Source organism: Oreochromis aureus, linkage group 14 (assembly GCF_013358895.1).
Source record: "Oreochromis aureus strain Israel breed Guangdong linkage group 14, ZZ_aureus, whole genome shotgun sequence".
Lineage (NCBI taxonomy): Eukaryota > Metazoa > Chordata > Actinopteri > Cichliformes > Cichlidae > Oreochromis > Oreochromis aureus.
The window spans coordinates 24,356,901-24,381,529 of record NC_052955.1 but is presented as its reverse complement, the minus strand read 5'-3'; the positions used below and the strand labels follow the sequence as shown (position 1 = coordinate 24,381,529).

Genomic DNA, 24,629 nt, shown 5'->3' with positions numbered 1-24,629 from the left:
CACTAACACCATAACACAGATACATTCCCAAATGAATTCCTAACATCCGCCCTTGAAGAGGATTGCATGTTTGCTGTAACATTGTTTATCTGTTTGAAATTCAGTGGAGACATTTTAAATTTGGGCAACTCCTGTTTGTTTGTCCCAGCGGAGTTCAGAGACAGTGTTTGATACTTGGTGGAGTTAGGAGATTCTTTTGGGGAGACTCAGAGGATCGGGTACCTGGATTCACAGAACCTTCCTTCTATTGGATTTTGTAAATATTGGCACTTCAAAAAGACCATATAGCTCTATCTGCACCAACACTGTAAATAAACTCACTGAACCTGCTTTCCTGAGTCCTCCGTTTGAGTCCAGACTGATCATGACAGATTTATTTTATAATAAATTTATAAAACCCATTTTTACATCACATTGCTTTGCTAATGTTTTTGCCTTCAAGGATAATCTTCAGGCACTATGGTAAACACTTCATGAGACAGGGATAAACAGCCCAGCAGTACTATTCAAAAAAAGAGACATCTTCTTTTCTGCCTGCTATCCATTATCCTCTTAAAAGGGGAGCCACGACAGTCTGAGGTGCAAACTGTTTTGATAAAACCTCAATAAGAACGCACAGTAAAAAAGAAAAGCTACCACAGTGGAGAAAAAAGAGGAGTCGAGCGGCCCCTCTGATAACACAGGAGGAGGAGCTGTTATGATCCATTTTACCTTCCTGCTAAAAAAGGTTGTTTAGATCATGTTTTTTTGCCTATTTTTTGGGAGGGGAGTAGGTACAGTGTGCTAAAGCTGCTGCAGGCGGGAACATCCAATTAAACGAGGCTTATGTTTTCAGAACCATCAAATTAAAGCGTAAACCACCCTATTAACAAAAAATAATGCATTTGCCAACATTTTTGTGTTTTAATATTGAACATTCAATGAATATTTTTGTGTTTTAATTAAGTACAATAATGTTTAATGTAGTGTGAGTGTCACTAATGTGCATTGAGAGGCTGTCATTTGCAAAAAATCTTAAGAGCAATTTAGAACTAAAGCCTTTCCCCTGCACTTTTTGGGTTATTTGCATATTGTTTTTGCTATAAGAATATGTAAGATTCCAGCATTGCAAAGATAGTCATGGGGCACTTCACAAAAATTCTTTTTTATTGAGGTGAGTTTAATAACAAACATCCTACTGAGTTCACTGGTAAGCTCCTGAAGGCGTAATTTAACTGGATGTACATTTTAAAAGAAGATTTGAGTACATGTTCTTGAATAAGTGTGGAGTACTACAAAAATGTACACCTTACATTTGACTCTCACAATATAAGTACTTAGTATATTCATGCACAGATTAAGAAGTATTACTACAAATGTACATAAGAAACGAATGAGACACAGGATTAATATAATCAGAGATACAGTTAGTATAATTTACATGCAAGTACACATATGCTTAAAAAATGTAGCACAACTACTATACCGCTACATGGTTATCTTAGCTTAACATATTCAGAGGGTTTTTTGTCATTTTATAACTGAGGAATTCTCGCTGTCTTTCTCACTTCTGTTTCAATTCAGCATCCCAGCCAAGACTTTCCTGGAATTACATTCACCACTTGCTTTTGTCTGAAGTCATACTGGTAGGATTTTGTTCCAGAGAGGAGAAAGATGCTACCTGTGAAAAGAAAATCATACAAAAACAGTGAGTGGATGTATCTCAGCCCACACTATGATTTCCCCCCCTCTAAAGCATACAGAGCTTTGGTGCCAAAATCCACCTTAATGGCAAGTGAGAATGAAACAGTAAGTAAAACAGAGTGTGAGACATGGCTCCTGTAAATCCTTTAAGTGTGAGTGTGATTGGATGTGAGCTGGGTAAATGATTAAGAAAATGGTTGGATGGTTGGAGTTTAACCTTTTAAATCTGAAATCTAAAATGTTTCACACATGTCATTTCCAGATATATGGTCTGGCATGTGGACAGCCACGTTTGCCTCTGAATACTATTCTATTTCTACTTGTGAAATTTATATCGTTCCTGAAACTAGATGGTGTTTTAGTATCAAAGTGTGTTTGGTGTGGTAAACTCCACCCGTCTACTACCTAAACCTAAACTTGGTTTAAAAAAAAGAAAAAAGAAATTACAACTTCTATTTCAGTTGTACTCTATTTGCAGCTGGCTGCTAAGGTCCACATTTTTTCCTGAGTCTTTTTTTCTTTTTTTTTTACCTTGTAACTTAAATGCAGCATCAACTCTTCTGGGGATTCCAGACCAATCGTTCCGGATGAGTCTGGGGAAGCCAGGGTCCATTCTCCTATTGTGCTCATCATACCTGATAATTCAAATATATAAAGTTGAAATATATAAAAAACATTAGTACATTTTTTAGTGCGGCAATGTCAATGACATCTAAAGCAAAAACATCATTTACTTAATGCCAGAATTAACCATTGATTATTATATGCTGATTATATTTGTTGCTTCTTTTTGCTTATATTTTAGTAAACTGAATGTAGTTCAATTCAGACTAGACAGAAGCTTAGTGATTTAAGCTAGTGTGTGATATTTACAGACTAAACAACTTATCGATTAATGGCAGAAATAACAATGATGTTAGGGTCAGTTTAGCTCCAGCTATCATATACAGGTCAGGTTGTCCTGTGACTTTCATCATGTTAAAATATAAATCAGAACAAAGAACAATTCTAACTGTAAAGCGGCACTTTAAAAAGTTACCTGTAATAAAACTCTCCTACGAAGAACATTGTTTTCCCGTATTCGCTGACATGCACAGCAGCATCAACCCGCCTGACTCTGGAAGAGAAGCCGTACTCGTAAATGGAGCCAGCGCGACTTTTCATCTTAAGCTGTTCAACCACCCAGTACTTATGACCTGGAAAAACACAGCCATGTCACTGGATTTGGGGACACTGTGAAAAACAGCAACGTACCACAAGCCCTGCCAAACTCAATGAGCCTCTTGCATGAACTGCAACACTTATGTTGCACAAGGCTGTAATTTGCGTGTTCTGCTACTGGAAATCGAGCCTTGTCATGCTGACAAGGTCTAAGTGATGCTTTGCAGGCTGCCCATTACTCTACCGGTGAATATGTACGCCACGCCTTTGGCTGGGATGTCATAAGCGGCATCAATCTGAGAACTGATGCTCGGTAAATAAGTGGTTATGTGGCCTTGTGTTAAACGATTCCAATAAGTTGTCCTTGTTGTTCTCATCCACATGTGTCTGCAATGAAACAAGAAGTGAGTTGCTATTGAGAGGTTATTTAAGGTGTTTTCCACCTTTAAGTGGCAATACATTGTACCTGTTTTTAAAGAAACAAATCTCATTTTCAATCAGTGTTACTGCATCAAAATGTTGGGGAAACGTTGGGTCACATTTTTTTGAAGCCACCTGGGTTTCCATCTTTTTGCTGGGCCTACCTGTGAAATAGTCACATAGAAAACATTGCATATAATATATAACACGCTCTGAGAATTTTATTTCAGTGTTTAATGATTTATAAATTCAATACTTCGAATGTTTTATGTTTTGTTCTTTACCATACAGAGTTTGGATCCCCATCACATCATCGTTAGAGAGAGAGTACTTGGCATTGCGCTGATGTCTGTAATTGGGGTACATGATAGCAGAGGGGTCTCTCGAGTGAGTCAAACCAAGTGAGTGGCCAAGTTCATGAGCTGCAACACTCAACAGGTTGTAACCTGAAACACAGTTGCAAGTAGTTGTTATTATTTCATTACAAACTGCTGGAATGCTTCTGTCTGGCTCAGAATATGTCTTTAATTCCACATTTTTACCTAGTGTCATCTTTGGGCTTTCAAACTGCATTCGTGTTTTGACTGACAAACCTTGAGTCCCTGCCGTCCATGTTTCATCCTCATCAAAGTGCACATCTCCACCCATCCCCATTCCTGGCATGAAGGCATGAGCCAACACGCCCCCAGGTCCATCGAAGGGAAAGAAATCTCCATGAGCTAAAGGAAAACACAGGATCTGATTTTTATTAATCATAATTAAAAGTCGTGATTAAAAGTCCTTAGACATGTTTTCAGAGTTACTTCTGCGAGAAAAAGAGAAGACAATATCAGCTTTTCGATGGTTGATTTTGATGAACTTCAGCGGGGTTGCATCGCTCCACATCTTCAAGGCTGAACGAACAGACTTTTCCACATCCTCTTTCTTCATGTCTGGAGTGTATCTGGCAATCCTGCATGCCAGCAATTGAGAAAAACATGAGGCATCAGAAACAACATGTTTCCACATATGTTGCTACAAATTCTAGCATATCCTCTGGTGGTCAAAAGAAATTTTAAGCACTTTACAAGATTATTTTCTAATTGCAAAAGTGGAATATAAACTCTACACTATATTTCATGCTATTGCCATCAACAGTTTATTTGCTTTAGATTTATATCTATAAAAAGAAGATTCCTCGTGCTATTCGGGGCCTTCGATCTGCATATTCAAACCTTCATATCCAGAATTCACATTCTTATTCATTCTTATTACATACATATCAATTTTACCTCTTATTACACCAGACAATTGCTGGAATTATGCTGTAAACCACATCATACATCCACAGCAAGGAAGTCTAAACCCAGCAAAATGAAATAACCAATAAGAAAATTTCATGTTTCAATGAGTCTTTGCAGTACAGAACTATTCAGAAACTCCCTTTCTGTACATGCTGGAACAAACGAAATGTGGAAGTCAAGTAACTAATAAACTTAACTTAAAATAATAGTACAATATTGTAAGATTGTACACTACACTTGTTAATATTTTCTCTCAGAGTTTTTAATCTTTTACGCCATTTGACTATATTCTCAAATAATTGTAAATTACTGTGAAATCTGGGAAACATGGAAAATGCAATCTCACGTGTATGTGATGATGTGGTTCTTCCATTTAGGCCTATTAGGGTAAAAGCCGAAGTTGTCCACATCTGGAACTCCACACCTTGCTTCCTTCATCACATTCAGGGTGTGAGTATCCATATTTCCTGTTTCCTTCAGACCAAAGAAGTTTTGCATTTCTCGGATCTTCGCCTCCATAGTGGATGCAGACCTCACACTTCTTATTGGAGGTCTGTGGTCTCCCAGATTCAGACTGTAAAACCTCTTGAGGTAATCCTGTTGAGATTTAGAGTTTAGATCTGGACGCTTAGGACGAGGTGTGTAAAATGTAAAGCTGGTTTTTATTAATCATTTTTTACATGTAATATAAAACATATTTAATTATTTCTCTTCCTTAAACACCTAATAAAATATGTTGAATATGTCAGTCTAGCAAAGATAAGGACGATTCCCTCCTGCTTATTATTGTAACAGCTGAAACGAGAAAGCAAGCGAGTTTAAAAAGGAAAAGAAATTGTATCAGCACAGATGTTAGTTCAATTCAGTTTTTTGTCAGATGCTTACACATAAACTTCAAAACAAGTGAAGTAAAAAAAAATGCAGGACGCTTCAAATTAAAATTCAGTGCATGTATCATATGTTTAATAGCAAGAAAACACACACACTGAACTGTAGCGCTTCACTACTAGTTTAAATAAACGAAATACACTCATAATTCTACACTTTTAATTGAAGCCATTGCAGTCTACACAGTTTTACATAAAGGTTTTACAAACATTATCTCCAACATTTCTAACTGAAACAACAATTCTAATTTATCCATATAAATTTTTACACAAAGTTCGTAAGCCTTTCTTCCATTCACAAACCTCAGCCAGCTCCACATTCTCAAGCCTCTGCTGATCTTTGTCAATGGGTAGAGTCCACGAGATTTCCACCAACATCAGAGAGCCCAAAACGGGTATCCACAAGAAATCCATGTTTTAAATGCACATTTCAACCACGCTTCACATTTTTTATATGGGAGTATTCCTGAGCTTGTTTTGCAATCACATGGCCCCAAAGTGCTCCGTGCTGGCTGTTAAAGCTGGGTATATTTGCCCCAAGAGGTTTTGTGGTTATAACCTCACAATGAAATGTCTACATATGTCTGGCTTTTCTGTCTATAATGGCGATAATCATATGTACGGTTTGTTCCATAGCATAGAAAATTGCATTTTTTTTCCTGCTCAGTCAGGTAGGAGAAAAACTTAAGTACACTGTCTGACGTTTATATGAGTCTATACCTCATGTTGATTTCTTTACATCTATAAATCAAACAAACTTCATAAGCTGATCAGCAAAGGCATGATTGGAATATATGACTTAACATAGAAAAACTACAAAAATCTAATAGCAAGTTTTAAATTGTAATTCTTTATTTTGACATGAAATGACTATTGCTAAATAGAACTCTGCTAAAAACTGAGAAGTACAGTACAATGTGTTTCCATTTGCCCTCTTTAATTTAATCAAGATATTCAGGTAATATCATTGTTGCATGGATTTCAAACAGTATTTCAACAACCAAGCCAGGAATTTGCTTTCTCAACTCCTACAACAAGTTTCTGCATGTAGTCGTATTTGTAGACTTGTGGTCCCACAAAGAAGTAGATGAAGCCTAAGATGAGAAAAGAAAAAACAAAAACAACAAAAAACAAAAACTGATTTTTAATATACAAATGAAATTATTTACATACTGCATTTCTGCTTTTTCATGTTAGATTTTCTAGGTTTCCTTACAGTTTGTTGATGTTAATGTTAATGATTTACACAGTGAGTGTCTCATATATTACAGAAAAAGACTCCACAGAGTTGATACTGAATTTAAATGAGCATTTCTTTGCTACCAATGATAATGCAAAAGCCATTAAAACACAGCCAGAACTACATCCTAAACAATCAGACAAGATTATCACCTAGTTTGAGGACTGTTGATATGTATGTTAAGTAGTTACTGCATAAAGAAAGATTTAATCAAACAAAAAGTATGCACTTGGTAGTGTGTAATATTTTCCTCACCATCTTTATGAAGAGCTGCATTTATTGTGCTGTTGAGTCCAGGAAAGCCCTCGCTGATGTACCTTGGGTAACCAAAATCCATAACCTTTCGGTTTTCGTTGTAACTGCAAGTAATGTAACCCTGTTAGAACTCGTGACTCACAACCATGTGTTTGTCGTTCAAAGATTGGACTAAACATGTAACTTGTGTACGATGAGCCTTTTCCTCTCTCTGTGAGGTCTAAATGACAGAGGGAATCCTTAAGTCATATCTGAGCCAAACTTTTTAAATGTCCATATCGACATCTGCTTTGTCATTTGTCCCTGCTATGGCATTATACCTCCATTTAATACGGCGCAGTCTTTAAACAGCACTTTACTGTGACTAAAATAAGAGAAGAAGAGTATAATTTGATTTAATTCAATTTGCTGTTCCCACATACATGCATTTATCAAGTCTCTTCTTCCCCGAACTCATAAAAGAAAAACAAAGAAATGGCCCAAGGCATGATATTATAATCCTGTGGAGCAAAAGCAGTTGAGTCAAATAACATCAAATAATCAAGCTCAGCAAAGTAAAATGCCCCAATGTGTGAACATGCGTGCAAATAAAAGTTTTAATTGCAGTGGGGGATACATTTACTCGATCGTTATCAGATATATGCCATCCATTTGTTGTCTTACCTCCAGTAAATATCATGCATAAAGAAGAGAGTGCGTCCTGTTTTGGCGATGTGCACTGCTGCATCTACATCCTGAACCCAGACTGGAAACCCAAAGTGACTTAGTGCTCTGGGCTTTCCCTTCACAAGAGAGCCTTTCACTGTCCAGAACATGGAGTCTGTCCAAGAAAAGAGTATCCTTATAAATATGCATGTTTTGTTTATTAAAATATACATATGCTTTACACATAAAGATGCAAATAAAAACTTGAAACTTGCTTTTTTGTTTGACATTAATAAAATTATTGTCAAAATGATTCAATCATCAGAATTTTTGGAGGCTGTTGCTTTCCTAAATGTTATTATTACACAGTTTAACTGTGCATAATAATAATAATAATAATAATAATAATGATAATACTAATAATAATAATTCACAGAGTGAATGGGTTAAATGCAGAGAGGAATTTCCCCACGGGGATCAATAAAGTATAACGTATACATTATTATTATACCAATAATAACTTTAAATCACATTTAAAAAGTACTTTTTGCACAAACATATACATAAAGAAAGTGCATATATCCTATCATGCAAGCACACAGTCAAGTTTACATTCTTACATTTGTTCATACATGCACAGACTGTGAGAAAGAATGTGAGAAAGGTTATGGAAACACTAACCTAGAAAACTGAGTTTATAACAGTCAAGCTGAAAAAGCACTACACCCTCAAAAGTGTGGTCACCTCTGGATTTAAAGTAAGACTGTGGAAGAGTCAAAATGCTCGGATCAGATAAGGTCTCATAGCATCTGCTACATAAGCAGGAGCTGCAATGTAGGGCTTTATATGTAATTACTAACATTTTAAATGTATTCAGAAATTCACGGAAAAGGAATCGAAGGAAAGCAAGATTGTTGGGCTTAACAGAGATTTACAGCTATGCAGTCTGGAAAGCAATGGTAGGAGCCAGAGGTAATATATGAAATGAATTCAGAAGTGGCTCAAGGATTGAACCTTGAGGGACTCCACATAGGAAGGAGCATATGAAGGTGCATAGTTATTAATATAAATTCTAAGGTTTGTGCAGTAGGAAAGCTATTTGGGAGCACTATAAGTCATATGGGGTAGGGCACAACACAGCCTAAGATATACTGAAAACTGTGACACTGTGTGGTTACCATGAATAAGGTAAGCAGTGGATCTGCGAGGTACCCAGAAGGCAGCATCAATGCTGGTTTCAATCTTGGGCATAAAGTTTGAGATGGGACCTTCCTTGATGTCATCCTGCTGATTATGCTTAATCCAGAGATACCTGGAGGAAATATTATTAAGTTAATTTGTAAAAAATACAATGTTTCATGTTTTAAATAGTGTTTTTACATCTTCTAATGGTGCAGTGACGACTTTACTAAAGAGTAAAGTCAAGCAAATTACTCATCAACATGCCTTTCTCTAAAGAAGAAGGTGGAATCCCCGAGGATGGAAACTGCATCAAAGGTCAGGTCTGCTGCACATTTGTCCTGCATGAGTTGAGGGAATAGTGCACTAGACAACCAGTTGTTACGTTGAAAGTTTGTCAGAATATTATTTAGATGACCTCTGACAGGACCTAACACAGACAAATATAGATATGTTGATTGGGAGAATTATTTCACACAAAAACTGCATTTGAATTTGAGGATTACTCAGGAATACATCGCAAGTGTTTACTGTAAAGTGCTTTGATCTTGGCTACATCTTCACTGGATAACAGGTTTGCTGAGCGGAAGGGTTTGTAGTTTGGATACATCAGTGACTCTCGGTTTCTGGAATGCTTCAGGCCCAAAGCATGACCAAACTCATGAGCTGCCACTACAAACAGATTAAAACCTGAAACAGCAAAAAGAGAAGCGCGTTCAAAAAGATGTGATTGATTTGCAGCTTTCTTTTTCCCAATTTTATTTCCAGTGTGATTGGTTCAGCACCTGTTTCTCCTGCTGTCCAGCGCTCAGCGTCATCAAAGTGCGTGTCCCCTCCGATCCCTGACCCCGGACCGAAAGCATGAGCCAGTGTCCTTCCAGGCCCGTCAAATGGAAACAAGTCACCGTGCGCTAAATGATACAATCCAGGCCAAACACAAAACAGAAACCAAAGAGAAAACTATTGTCTTTCATGCCAAAAGAAAATTATAGGCTTCTCTTCACCTCATTTGAATGAGTCAGTTGAGTTTAGCTGCCAGTGCATGATGACGCTACCTTGGTTAACAATGAAATTACTACTGCAGTTTCCTATGTGTACAATTGCTGCTCTGTTATATTTGCCTAAGATGATAGGATGAGAGCTGCTGAGAATTTCTTTTCTTTCTGTTATATCCATGACTGCACCGTGTAGAACAAAATACAAACCCACCATAGCTCGCAAACTCCACCATGATGTCAGCACTGCGAGCGTTTGACCTGACAAACGTCAGACTGCTGGCTCTGGCCCAGACGCTGAAAGCTGACTCAATCAAAGAGTCCACAGTGCTGCGAGGCAAATCTCTGGTGTACCTGCCAATGCTACAAGAGCAACACATGCTGATTAACATCAAACTGCACACGCAATACAAATGTATCGTAGAGAGCCCTTTCTAGGCCAATTCGCTATTTCATAACTTTTGAATGTGATCCAGATCTGCAACAAAAATGCATGGTATCCCTTTTTCTCCCTCCAACTCCTCACCAAGTTTCATACATTGTGTAGTTATTGTGTAAACTTCCTGTTAAATAGTCTAGAGAAGGGCACTCAGGGGGTGCAGTCATGCACCAAAGCCAATGCCCTATCTCACTGTTTTAAAGAGAGAGCTCTGGAGCTGTGCCACGGTTAGGTTATTCCTGCAAGGTTTAATGAAATAAACATTTCTGTGACACTGAAACATTATGCTAACTTGAATGAAGTCTTTTTTTTAAATAACAACAACAACAATGGTCTTTCTTTGTTACTCTTTAATTATACATTTACTCAGTATGTAATCCAGCAGGCATGCTTCAAAATGATTTTGCACAGGAATGTGTAAGGATGTCTCAGACAGTGTTACATAAGTTAAAGCATGTATGGTCAGCTTGGCACTATAACAAGCCCAAAGTAACTCTCAAAGCCAGAAGTCCCAAACCAAAAGCCATAATGATTTGTGACAGTGGCTATTCCCTGTTTTTGCCAAAGGGTTTATTGTGTTCTTAAAATGATCCTCACGTATTTCTGAGGTTTGGTTAAGACTGCCAGACAGTTTTTTGTTTTTTTATTTCCCCTGAGTTCATTTGAGGTTAGACATGCCCACTATATAACATTCATTTCATTAAGCATGATCATTAAGCATCAGTGAAGACCACAGTAAATACCTGTAGGTGATGACATTCTTATTCCAGCGCGTCCCCCGGGTGTTGCTATACTCCTCCACGTCTGGAACACCACATCGAGGACTCCTCATCACCTCCAGGGTATCCGAGTCCAGCCTTCCCGTCACATTCAGCCCAAAGAAAATCTGCATGTCTTTCACCTTGGAGGTAAAAGAGGGGCCGCTTCGTTTCATGCGCCCCAGAGGATCATTTTGCAGGTGGTAATATTGCTGGAGATAATCCTTAAAGTAGATTTAAGATCAGATCACATCAGATAGCATTTTGCACAAAAGAGGGTTTGATTCACTCAACAAAAAAACTGATTCCTCACCTTTAATAAACAGAAAGCAATCATTTTAAATAAAATGCAACTGAAATATATATAATCAAACGTTTATTACTGTAATTCCAATAATTAATCATTAATAAAAATCTGGTTGGTGTAAACTGACTGAATATTGGAGTAATTTAATTAGCTAAAGTCAGAATTTTGGATATAAAATTCTTAATCTGAACCTTACTGCGAAAAGTAAAAACGTACTTGTATCACAACATGCATTACAGATTATGAACTGCTATAAAAAGTCTGACTGATCTATCATGGCTTCAACATAAACGCCCTTATTTTCAGCATCAACTATCAATTACACTTGCATAAAAAGCCGGCACAAGATGGAACAAAGACAAGCAACTTGCTTCAAAGTAAAAGACAAAAAAAAAAATAGATGTAAGGAATTAAATTGGGATGAAGAATGTGAAAATGGGGATGCCAAGCAAATCTTTTAAAGGATATAATATAACAGCATCAAGGGCTGAGAGGGCAGTGCAGTTGTGTACCTCCACCCTCCACCCACACAAAACAAATGTAACAAAAGAAAATATCTTAAAATACGCACAGGAAATAATGCATCCTTCCAAATTCTTTAACCCTGCAGTAAAATCCCCCCAATTTACCATGACTTTGCATCGTACAAGACATCAATTCACGTGCAGTCCACTCTGAAAACATTTGTAAAAGGAGCTCGTGCAATTATACACTTACTGTGGCCAGCTTCAAGTCAACCTGTGGTTCTGGTGTAGGAGTGCTTTCTTCCTTCGGTGTAAATGTGGGTGCCGTAAAACCTGGACCGGGCACAAGCAAGACCAGAACACAGCAGGAGAGCAGCATGACATGCATTTCACAGACTTAACGCTGCAGTGAATTGCAGTGGCCTAGTTTAAGCATGTGGAGATGGAAGTTCTGGTTAATGAGAAAGCCTTTTAAATGGTTATTGTGACTCATACCACTTGCAAATCCCAGGGAAGCCTCTGACAGCACTTCAGAATTAGGGAGGGGTTTGGAACAAACACAAGGACAAAAAAAAACGAAGAAGAAGGAAAAAAAAAAAAAAATTACATTTGAACATTTTTGTTACATGACATGTTTGCACCAATGATGGTTTAAATCAAATAAAGAGCAGTGCACAGTTCCAATTTCAAAATCTTGTTTCAGTTCAGCAGATATGTGAAACCAGAGCGAGACACGGCGCAGTGGGAGTTTTTAACTTGCAACACGCTGATTCACAGATAATCCTAAATCAATGGTGAAACTACAACATGAGGCAACATACAGTAAAACATTCCTCACTATGTGCTCATTGCCATCACTATGAATGGGCATGGCGTAAACATGTTTATATTTACAGCATTAATAACTAAGCAGTGATAGAGTAATAGTGATGGAGCTTCTGTAGAGGAATCTCAACTGAAACTCCTTCCAGACTGATGCAACACGTCCCACGCATTCTGCGAGGTCTCCCAAAATAACCCCATCGAGGCCAGCACTCGTCCCCATTTTAGCAAATGCATGTCAGAACTCTGAATGAGAGAGTTTGCAGAACGGGAGCCAAAATTGAGAGGGAGGGGATTAAGGCCTCATTGGGCATCACCCAGGGTGCTTAAACTGGCAAGGGTGGTGCTGTGGTACTTTCAGGCTACAATTAAGGTTGATTGGTCATTGTGGAGCGTTATGGGGCCAACACAGCTTACCACTGTAGGGCAACTTGAGCTGACCTTTACAGTGTAGCCCACACTGTTTTCCGGAAAGAAAGAAAGATTTTTGTTTTAAAACATTTATTTTGGGGCTTTTCTGTCTATATTTGACAGTTCAGCAGTCAAGAGTAGACTAGAAAGAGAGGAGGAGGTGTAACACAGCAAAGAGCCCCAGATTGAATTCAAAACCAGGCTGCTGCACATCATCCATACGGGCACCTAACCCCAACCCTGACCAGTGAGATAAACAGAAGATTTTGTGTTCCAAGCAGAAAAGAGGAGGCACTAATGTCATTTTAAAGCAGCCATGATGAAAGAGGTCACAGGCAGCAGCTGCAAGGTTACAAGCTGATTGGGATCACAAGTAGGATCAATCCAGTTTGTTACGAGTTATTATCTTCTCCTTCCCCTCTACCCCCGATTTAAATAAACCTGATCCTGGGTTTTGGACCCAGAGGTTTCAATTTAATTTATTATTGTATTTGATATCACCTTAATGTCTTGAGCCTTAATTTCTTGTTTCAGTTAGAGCATGTTTTGCTATTAGTATTTTATTGTTTATTCTATTTAGCCTCCTGTTACTGTCATAGTCTCCCCCTTGTGTTGTGTTAAGTTTGTATGTTAGTCTGTTGTTCTTGTTTACTTAATTACTGCTTTGTGTTTGGTGACATGTTTTATTTATTTATTTTAAATGTAATTTTATTTCCCCTCTGTCTTGTTACTTTGCATTGAGTTCAGCATTAAAGCTGATTTTCTTAAGATGTTTGGGTCCACATCCTGCTTGCCACACAGCCAGATATGACAAAACCTGAAAACTGAGTTAAAAAGTATAAAACCTGAAAGTTACAAAATTTTGAACACCTGACAGATGAGTTTACAGTAAGGCACTGTCAATAACAAGGGTTGTTATAATATCAGCGATTATCAATAGACAACTTCAGTGACCAAATGAATTCCAAATAATATTATTACCATAATTTAAAGGAAAATGTTTATTGTGTTGCTTGTCAATCACAAACTTCAAAAGAACTTCAAAAAAATGATTAAAATTGTTATTGTAACTGAATCATGTCCTTTTTTTACTATAATTTTTTTCAATAAAAAAGGCTTCAGTGTTTCAGTTTTTAAAAATGAGAAAACACACTGCGACCACAAACTGTCCCTTTGAAGTCAGTCAATGTAAAATTGCAGGCAAAGAGGTCTTACTTTGGCTCCCCCTAGTGGTGGTATAACAATGCAATGGAATGTGCTGCATCCTTCCACACATGTAAGATGTCAGATGAGAGAGATGAAGACACCAAATGTTGTTAATAAATGTCTGTTTTCAACAAAGATAACATTGTAAAAAGATCAGATGTTCAAATTTCAACAAACAAAACGTTCAAGCTCCTGATTATAGTTTCTGCTGCCCCCCTGTGGTGTCCCTTCAGTACATTCATCCACGTTTTCAGTCGATCACAGAGTTCAGGTTCTATACTTGAGCAGCGCACCATGATTTATGAAGTATCATCACATGTTCATGACAGCTAAATGACTGACACTTTCTGCAGTTAACTGCTTTAGCAAAACAAATCACACTTTTCCCAGTTTTGCACACATTTTAAAACAGTCTTTATTTTAATTTATTTTACTTTTATTTATTTATCCATCTGTCCATTCCCATCCACCTATCTTTATCAGGGTTATTTTTGCAGATCCGGAACGTAAACGCCCTTTTCTAGAAAGAACTTTGGTTTGGACTCTTCTGTTGTTGTTCAAGTGTATTTATGTAAACAAGAATGACTTAACACAAAAGGGTTATTGTTATATTTAGACACCTTCATACTTCATGTTTGAGGTACTTTTTTTTCAGTTCCACTCCAACATTTCATTGAACATGTTTCAGTGGGCTGTCATATAGTTATAGATTTCACTGTCTGAATATAGTCTGTATGTAATCAAAGTGCTAAAGTAACAACGATGACTAACAATTTAATTAATGGTGATTAATGCTAAACATCCAGCATGAGTCATATATGAGCTACCCGGATATCCTTAGCACAGAAATGGGTCTGTCACTTCTCACTTAGTTTGTTTTGTTGTTTGTTGTGTGTGTGTGTGTGTGTGTGTGTGTGTGTGTGTGTGTGTGTGTGTGTGTGTGTGTGTGTGTGTGTGTGTGTGTGTGTGTGTACGGGTATTACCGTTATTGTGACGAGTTTGAAGGCATCTTTGAGACTTGAAATGTGGTTTTAGCGTCAGGGCTACAATGAGGTTATGGTTAGGTTTAGGGTCAGGGTTAGGCATTCATTTTTGATGGTTAGGGTTAGGGTAAGCAGCTATGGAAAGCATTATGTCAATAAGGTGTCTGAACAAGGATATAAAAACACATATATGTATGGGTGGAGTGGGGGGCTTTTCCTTGTATCATTTTATGTGTTTATATCTTTACATAAATTTTCCTGCCACACAAATTATTTTTTGCTTGATTTCCATTTCCACAGGATGCAGCCTCTCACTCCAGCCTACGTTTAATTTTGTCTCAAAGGGTTACAAATAAGTGTGACATGATGCACAACTATAAACTAACATCTACGCATGTGTGCAACGATTTCTGCTATTGAGTACTCACGACTGCGTACTCACTTTGAACACATGTAAAGCTAAAAAACTATTTTATAAGTACTTCTTGTTCACCTGCAGAACATTAAACACACGTGTCAGATAGATCGCATCATGTCCGTACACAGGGTTTTGGGACTGTTCATGCTGACAGCTTCGCATAGATCCACACATGCAAGTTGCATGCGCTAATAGAAAAGCGGGACTAGACCTTTTTCTGTGTTCATGTTCTTTGTTTGTTCTGTGTTTTTTTTTTTTTTTTTTTTTTTTTTTTTTACTTTTTGCCTAAATTCACACGTTTTCTTACACAACTCTGTGGCTCATCCTCTGAAGGGAGTATGTGCTAACTAACCTCTTGTATATTTTGTAAATGGATGTAATGTGTGATGAAAGCATCTCACACTTGAACACTGATGTTCAATTTGCTATTCTCTGATAATATCAGATTAACATTACTGTGAATCTGGAACTATTTTGCCCCCTGAAAACAGATTATTTTTTATTTTTTCACTAACAGCTAACATAAGGCCAAATAATTAGCTCATATACGTAGCTTTCAGTAACTGGTCTTAACAACACAGCAGTTACCATATGAGTACAAATAGAGTAACACAGAGGTGCTCTTCAGCCTTGGGTTGCAACATCCCCTCTCGCTGCCAGTATGCATACTTGTTGGTTTATCCTTTCCTTGAAATTCCACCAAAATACATAAAACCCACACTGGTTAGCGTAGCAACGGCCAAAAAAGGATCAAGAAAATCTGTAAGCATCAACAATTGGGTAAATATTTCCTCATACCACATGTCAGTGACCTGTTTGTGAAAACAAATGCATTCATTTTGGGAAACCTGGACTTCATTTATCATAAATCTGACTCTTAAAGTGAACATTTGTACAAAAGTTATTTCTTATTCCTGACTTTTTCTTTCTTATTTTCTTTAAATCCCTTTTCTTTTTTCTTTTTTTACAAACTCGCATATGTAACATTTATTTTTATTATCATTTCTACCTCAGACTTAGCCCTGTGTCAGACAGTTTAACTTTGTAATCCTCAAAGTTTATAACATTAAGTTAAAAATGAGGGTTTTGAATTGTGGTCTAAAAGAAGACCATCACTAAACCCTCCACAGGAATGGACTGTTTTTTAGACCACGTAAAGCTCCACTCCTATAAAAGAGACACCTTCAAGTCAGACTGAAGTATGATAAAGACAACCTCGAGAAAGATTATGCATACACTGTAGTATGCATGAGATAAAACTAGATCTCTTTGGCCACAGAAACACTGATTACATTTGAAGAAAGAAAGGGTGAGGTGTACAACCCAAAGAACAGCGTCCCTACAGTGAAGCACGGCGGTGGGAGTATTACGCTGCCGGATACTTCAGAGTGTCTGGAACTGAGAATCTTGTCAAGGTGGAAAGAATCATGAGGAAAGAGTTTTTTGAAAGAAACCCTCAAGCAGACAGCAGAAAAACTGGGTCTGGGTCATTGCTTTGTCTTCCAACACAGCAATCCAAAACATACACCACTCCCGGTGTGTTCTAGAAACTAAAGCAAATGTGAATGACTGGCCTGCACAGTTGAGATTCCTCTGACCTGACTTGAATCAAAAATTTGTGGGGTGAATTGATGCCCAAGGTCCATGGCAGAAGACCATCAAATCTGGAAGACCTAAAGAGGTTCAAGAAGAAGAATGGCTGGGATTGCTCAGAAGACATGTGAAACTGCAACAAATAACTGCAGGATGTTGTCCTTCCAACTGGTCTGCAAGGTAGAAGGCCTTCAGGCCAAGATCAAGAAAATGCAGACATTGTTCAGACTGGAGGTGACTACATACAGTAAATAATTATGGATATGTTTGCTTTAAAGTTTATTAACAACAAGTAATTCACAAGCGAAAATACATATTCATTAAATAAAGGTTTACCAAAACATTTACCAAAACTCCAATAGCATCAGAGAATTTGGCTTCTTCCAGCTAACTTTGACAGTACATGGAAATTCTTGCCTCTTTCGTTGTCCACTAGGCCTGGGCCTGTTTGAGGGATTTCTCTCCTCCTCGGTTTGTTTTGCTGCTCATTAGGAGGAAGCAAATAAAACAAATTTGCATCAGTAGAGCATTTCCTTCCCACACAATTAATTTTTTTTGTACTGTTTTTATTTTTAATGTAGTCTTTCTGACTCCAGACTACACTGAACTCAGTTTGAAAACATGTAAAACTATTTTATAAAGGCCTGTCCAAAAGTATTTGTGACATCCATCTCGCTCACTTGCAGAATATTAAATGTGCGATACCTAGATTACGTCATATTTCGACCTGGGGTTTAACCGGTTTACGCCGCCAACAGATCCACAAATGCAGGCTGCGTTCAAGCGCTACTGGAAAAGTGGGACATCAGACCTTCCTCTTGTTCCATGTTGTCGGCCCCTTTTTTCCCTAAACAGAACGCACATTTTTAGATTACAGATGTTACAGAGCAGCCTATGGAAACGAATAGATGATTTTAAAAAGCTGCTGCTACATGCTCTGCTGGGAAAACAGTGTGCAGCTGCAGACGGACCAACCCCCTTGGTCATCCTCCTTAATTAGTATGTGCTAACTAATCTCTTGTATATTTTTGAATGTGGATGAAAACTATGTAATATTGTGTGATGAATATATCACAGAATTTGATGTTCATTTTGCAATTCTCTTATAACAGCAGACTAACATTAATGTGAATCCTGAACTGTTAGCATTTCCCCCCATTCCTATCTTACTCTTAAGCTGTGAACAACCTTGCATTCAATAACGACTCAAGCACACACACATATAAACATAAAAAGTTTAATAAAATAGATAGATTACTTTCTTTGCACTGAATTGGACTGCATGTGATCTTGTTGTGCTTTTGGCATAATGACAACAAAGTTTCTGATTCTAACCTCAGGCTGGATAAATCCTGGAGGACAATCCCGGTGATCAAATGGCACTATGGTACTAATAAGGCATGCAGTATATCTATGGCTGTTCTCTCTTCAAATAAGTGAATTCGACTGCTTCCCATATCATTATTTTCTGCTGACAGTGTGACCTCATATGCAAGTTGGTTAAAGTAGTTGAGTAACAGATCATGCCATGCATAAGTTTATAACACTAATTAAAACGTGTTTAGAGGCTCATGTAGTACACTGGCAACAATAGTTCTATGGTTTCTACCACTGTAAACCATTAAAAGTAAAATGCTTCTGACTCTATCAAAACACACACACAAAAGTTCCCACACTTCGGCTGTGAGCTACTGTACTGTTTATATGCTGGGATTTATTTCGCATGAAGTTTCATCACACTTCTCCTTTCTTCACAGGTTTTGTAGAAACACATCATGGAGACACGGATGCTCGTCAGCGCACATGGCGCTGGATATTTGCCATCTTGAGTTTGTATGTTGTAACAAATGTTTTTGAGCTGCTTCACATTTCAAATGTCATGTTGCTCACAGGGTGTTGCAAGGAGGAGGTTCTGAAATATTCACGAGTAGGCCTTGAGACATATTCTGCAATTCTGTGGAAACAAGACAAGCGTCAAAATTTCTGACGTTCAGCTAAAGTGAGAAGCACGTGTACAGTATATGAACAATGTATTAGTTAATAAATCGTAAGCCATTTCAGGCAGTTAGACATTTTTACACTGCATTTTTTAGACACAAAGGTAATGGACTTAACACAAAAAAATGAAAGACATGATTAAAACAGTTCTTCCTTGACCTTTCGCAGAGTTTCACTGTAAGTTTGAACATACTGGATGAGCCCATATTTAATATTAATACTGGAGTTTCTGCCTCAGATTGTTTTCTGTCACTTCGTACTGGCTCCCAGAGCATTTTACAATCACTTTAATTGATTTTTGTATTCTTTGCGTGAGTCAACCTAATAAAAAACATGTTTTGAGTTTACTCATTTTGACTGAAGTGTCTGGCCTTGTGTTCTCAACATTCCTCCACTCCACAGCTCATGACACTTCTGTCTTGGACCCATGCGAGGAAGGCAGAGTGTGGACCCAGATCCAGGACTCAGGAGACAGAAATAAATTCATTAGCGGAGTTTTATTGGGTTGGAGCTCACAGATTAACAAACACAATTACAGCAGGTCAGAAGCGAAAAAGAATGAAAACTAGGACTAAAGGACAACAGACCAACAAACAAGCACACAGCATAAAGCATGAAGGAGACTCAGATATAAGCCAGGTAATTAGTGAACAAAGAACAGAGCTGAACTCAATCTAATTCATCAAATTAATGAGATAAGGGGAGGCAAAAGTGAATATAATGCACATGAGCTGAAAGACTAAATAAAACAGGAAGTAAAACTGGAACTTTCATTATTCACAATTTTCATTGCACATGTAAAATGACAATAAAGAGCTATCCTATTGTATCCCATTCAATTCTGTCCTATTGTAACTATCACTGAGACCTGGACTAAAACAAACAAATGTAACAAAACAGAGTCCTGGGAGACCTGACAGACAGGGGGTCAAAGCATAGAACAGGACATAGAAAGGATCACAAACAAAGATAAACTAGAATTCAAACATACTACAAAACAGGACAAAACTATCTCACTAATACTACAAAAGAACCAAAGTGAAACCCAAACTAAAAACACTGGGTCGAAGCTTCTTTTAGACTTGATGGTTTTCTGACTTGATTTTGAGTTGTTGCTCTTGTGAAAAACTTTTTGGTAGATTTTGAAAAGTGGTTTATTATATTAATATTTGTTATTAATAAAAATCATCTTGATTTCAATATTTGTCAAATCTTTTTTTAATACCGCAATTTATGGCTCATTCACAATTAGTTACATCTATTTTTTACTGTATAAGTACAAACAGCCCATCTCTCCAATACAGACGACTGTCTCCACTCTTGTTGCTTAAGATAACACAGAGGCGCTACTCGGGTAGTAGCAACATCCCCTCTCTTTGCCAATATACGTACTTGTTGGTTTATCCTTACTTGAACTTCCACCATAACACATGAAACCAACACTGGTTATCTTAGCAACTGCCAAGAAAAGCATCCTACACAACTAGAAATCGAAGCAATCGTTATGCATCAGTCATTGGGTAAATCTTCCCCCAGAACACATGGGAATGACCAAAATAACTGTTTTTGACAAAAACTCGGGAAGCCTAGACGTACTTATCACTCTTAAAGTGAATAATGAGACAAAAAGTTAATTTCTCATTTCTTTCCTAAGTGCTTTCTCTTTTTTCTCCTTTTCTCTAACATTTCCTCAATATTTTTGCTAACTCTCATATGTAACATTTGTTTTTATTATTACTAATAATGCCACACTGCAAATAAAAAGCATATAAAAGTGTAGTGGAAATGGTATCAAAAATAGCATTGCATTGCATTTTACTACTGCGCCTTTGTAATGATGAGCTAATTATTCCTGGTATTATATCCTGTTGTTTACTTTAAGAAGTGTACACTTTTATTTATTTATTTCATTTTTTTTTTTTTTCATTTTACAAAGGGGGCAAAGTAATAACGTATGATGTGATCGTTTCATGGTTTCTCCATAATTTGAAAGTGGCTTGCCAGGAAAGGACTGCTGACCTGTACTGTGTACTCCACCTCTCCCCTTAAGACAGCCGGGTTAGGCTCCACTACCTGAAAAGTGTCTAAAATGGTCATACAGTAGGTCTACAGTGTGCTTTAAGAGTCCAGTAAATACATCTCCTGTTTTGCTGAAATCTGGGTGAAAGGTTAGGACAATATGATAGGAATAACATTATATTATTTAATGAGCTGTCTATTTGGATTTAACAGATTTACATCTTAGATCAGGACCATTTTTCATGTTAAAAAAATGGGTCACAGCACTGATCAGTGATGTCTACCTTAAGTGTGTGTCAGTGTATGTTTTGTGTTTGTTCATAACCTTTTTAAAATACACCAAAAATCCCCCTAACTGCCTACTTCCCCTAAAATGAGTCAGGAGGACTCAACCGCTGTCTAAAAGCCATGATGCTACTCCAAATATGGATGCTGTTGTGTGGTCGCAAGATATCACAAATGAAATACAGATGGCCTGTAGTATGTCTGTAGTCCAGGCAACAATTCCTGTTTGTTTTATGTTTTTCTTCTTTTAAGACAAAGGTGGGAGATTATACACAAGAAAATAAAAAAAATCAGGAGGTACATAAACTGTTACTGCAATGATCATTTAAAACCTGAACTTCTTACAGTAAAACAGTCTCTAAGACTTGGTTTTGTCCAACAGTGCAGCAGTTTAAATGCAAAACTTGATGCATCTACCGAAACATTGTTACTAGAAATTAATAGAAGATCATTTCCAAAAGTATGTTTGCTAATAACTGGAGTTACAAAATTGCTTAATGGTCTTGATAAAACTTTGGCAGCAATTTTATTTGAACACAGTTCTTAATGCTTAAGTCTAAAATAAACTTTTTATGCCCATATGGACTGGTCTGTCTTAATTTTTATTCATTTGTTTTCAGATAGTGCAGCTGTTTCTCAGTTTGGAGAGTGAGTTGTCTGTTTTCATTGCCTAAAGAATTCCACTGTTGCACAAGGAGCAAATAATTACAAAGCTTTGCTACTCCTCATTGACACTAGCGGGATGGAGTAATAGTAGGCTAATAGCCAGCATGTCTGTACTTTCCTTGAGGACCTTTAGGTATTTTAAAGGTACAGTCTGTAATGTTTAGATGTTATTTAACAGAAAGAAAGCCATGCTATGCTAAGAAATATACATAGAATAGCATGTAATTACATCTTTCAACAAACTTATGCATCCTCATTAACTTATAATTAATGTATATAAAATAAATAGAAGTGGGTTTGCTGTTTGTGGAAATGGCCATGTTCCCCCACCATATTTGAACATAGTGGGTGGGAAGGACATCTCTCTTCTGTCTAATCACTTTACATATGCTGCTAGAGACCGCTTACACAGTTACACAGGGTGACTTTAAATGTTTAGAAAGTTCCCATAGAGACCGTGTCCCATTGGTCCCATTATACTGAAATTTGCTACGTTTGCTGACGTATAAATTAACCTCTATGCATTACTAAGAGTGTAAATAATGAAATTAAATATGAAAATACCAACAAAGTGGAACAAAATAAAATCCAAAATTACAAAAAAAAAAAGAATAAATACACGCCTAGGCATGACTGGTCCATATATAGCTACAGTAAAGCACTGTCATAACTGGAGATGGGGAAAAGAGCTGCATGTGATCCCAGAGCAATCCTCGAGCAATGGTTAAAAATGTCAGCTTACAATAAATGTTGTATTCATGATAAAAGGAATAATAAAACCTTCATAATCTTGACTCTTTAATTATGTGATTCTATTTATTCATATATCATAACAATAAAATATTCTAATTTTAATGTGCAACGTTTTTACCTCAGCTATGACCAAATCCTCTACGCAGTTCCTGAGAATCTACAACTCTATTTTTCTTATCCAGTTCTTGGACCTGACCATTTTCAGAGGAATTTTTTTTAACCACCTAACACTGATCTATGAATCATAAAAGCGTAAAAGCATAGAAGCATAAAACATTTACCTTACTCAGCACAACAGACAACTTAGCAAAAGAACAGTTTAAAATGGGATCTTTAGCCACTTTGTCACAAAGGCACATCATTTGTTGCCATTTCTTTTGTTGAATACATGAAAAATTCCCAAGATAACAGAGTTTGACGGGCATTAAATAGCATTTTTTGGACCAGCTAACTTACTAATAGCCCAAAACCTGGCATATCTCTATACGGTGTCCTCAAAGGAAACTGGACATGCAGAGGACAGAAAAAGAAAAAATTGTTAGTCTAAAAAACAAAACAAAAACAACTGACAGCAGATGAATAGTATTTGAAAGTCAGGCAACGAAGAACGTGAGTGATGAATCTAAGTATGAAAGATTCAGATTTTGGTCCAATTATTGTCAATATGTATGGAGGAGGTCAAGAAAGAGGTCCAACAGTGAGTCTCTACAGCCATCTATAAAACCCGTTGGAGGCTTTATCATGGTTTGTTGCTACATTTCAGGCAGGGTCATGGGAGATCCGGTCAAAATTGATGGAATTATGAATACAGACAGTCTGATTTTGATCCACACAATGGCATGCAATGTCATTAAGAAACTGTCTGGTTGGCATGGTTTAATTTATTAAGCACCACAATGAGCCTATCCACACTGTCAATACAGTAAAAGCATGCCTGGATGGAGAAACACATAACTGTCAGTCACGGACTCGCCTCCCCAGAGCCTGGAAATGATTGAATCATAACATTATTGAATCAGTGTGGGATTCTTGAAGAGAACAGAATAAAAGGCAGCCAACATCCCAACAAGAGCTTTTAATGTCCTTCAAGAAGTGTTTAGACATATCACCATCTCCCATTTTCCTAGAAAATGAAAGAATCGAGGGGTAGGTTAGGACTTTTGCACAGTACTGTCCATCTGAATGAGCTGATTTCACCAAAGCAAATGCAGGACATTTGCATCCCACAACCACATGATGTCACATAAAATGTAAATCACCTTTTAAATGAAAAGTTTGTGCTTTCATCACATCCTTTTGTTTTTTGTATGTTTGTTAGTCATGCATCCTAAAACAAGTGCAGCTAAAATAAGACACAGACGATCATGAGGCCACAATTCACAAAACCCCCTGTTGTTTATAGTCAGCCACTTATATGTCATCTACTGTATCCTAAGAAGAAGATGTACAGAAAATAACAACTGACGTGATGTATTTATAAAAATGAGGCTGACAGTATTTTCTGCCAAAAAATGCATCTCTTCAAAATGTCTCACATTTGAGAAAAACAAACACATGATTGCATAATTTTGACGCACAGACATTTCCATGTAAATTGATTTCCAAACGTCTGAGGTAGTGGTCATTCAGGAAATAGAACATGTGTTATCAAACTGTGAGTTCAAAGGAGATTCAAACCACAATCTCTGCAGTTTTACAGACCCAAGCACATTCTCAGCAGGCAAAAGAGGAAGTGGCTAGGTGCTTTCACATAAATCAC

At 37.3% G+C, this 24,629-nt stretch overlaps 2 protein-coding genes across 3 annotated transcripts; both read right to left on the bottom strand.

Annotated features, from left to right (window-relative positions):
- Window positions 1-1,125: 1,125 nt before the first annotated feature.
- On the bottom strand, window positions 1,126-6,036 carry mmp20a (matrix metallopeptidase 20a (enamelysin)). 2 transcript variants are annotated; one of them, XM_039598194.1, is made up of 10 exons: window positions 5,738-6,036; window positions 4,894-5,144; window positions 4,068-4,216; window positions 3,807-3,983; window positions 3,549-3,710; window positions 3,311-3,428; window positions 3,089-3,231; window positions 2,723-2,879; window positions 2,215-2,318; window positions 1,126-1,660 (listed from the first exon to the last, which is right to left on the bottom strand). In XM_039598194.1, exons 1-10 carry the CDS (start codon window positions 5,846-5,848, stop codon window positions 1,560-1,562), a joined length of 1,473 nt encoding a protein of 490 aa, XP_039454128.1. In that variant the 5' UTR covers window positions 5,849-6,036; the 3' UTR covers window positions 1,126-1,559. The 2 variants fall into 2 exon arrangements, with proteins under 2 accessions (XP_039454128.1, XP_039454130.1); XM_039598196.1 differs by having other exon boundaries at window positions 3,858-3,983.
- Window positions 6,037-6,214: 178 nt separating this feature from the next.
- Window positions 6,215-12,222, bottom strand: mmp20b (matrix metallopeptidase 20b (enamelysin)). Its single transcript, XM_039622385.1, has 11 exons — window positions 12,212-12,222; window positions 11,970-12,049; window positions 10,931-11,169; window positions 9,963-10,111; window positions 9,539-9,664; window positions 9,285-9,443; window positions 9,021-9,183; window positions 8,753-8,886; window positions 7,593-7,749; window positions 6,930-7,033; window positions 6,215-6,528 (listed from the first exon to the last, which is right to left on the bottom strand). The coding sequence occupies exons 3-11, from the start codon at window positions 11,119-11,121 to the stop codon at window positions 6,428-6,430; spliced, it is 1,284 nt and encodes a 427-aa protein (XP_039478319.1). The 5' UTR covers window positions 11,122-11,169; window positions 11,970-12,049; window positions 12,212-12,222; the 3' UTR covers window positions 6,215-6,427.
- Window positions 12,223-24,629: the final 12,407 nt, after the last annotated feature.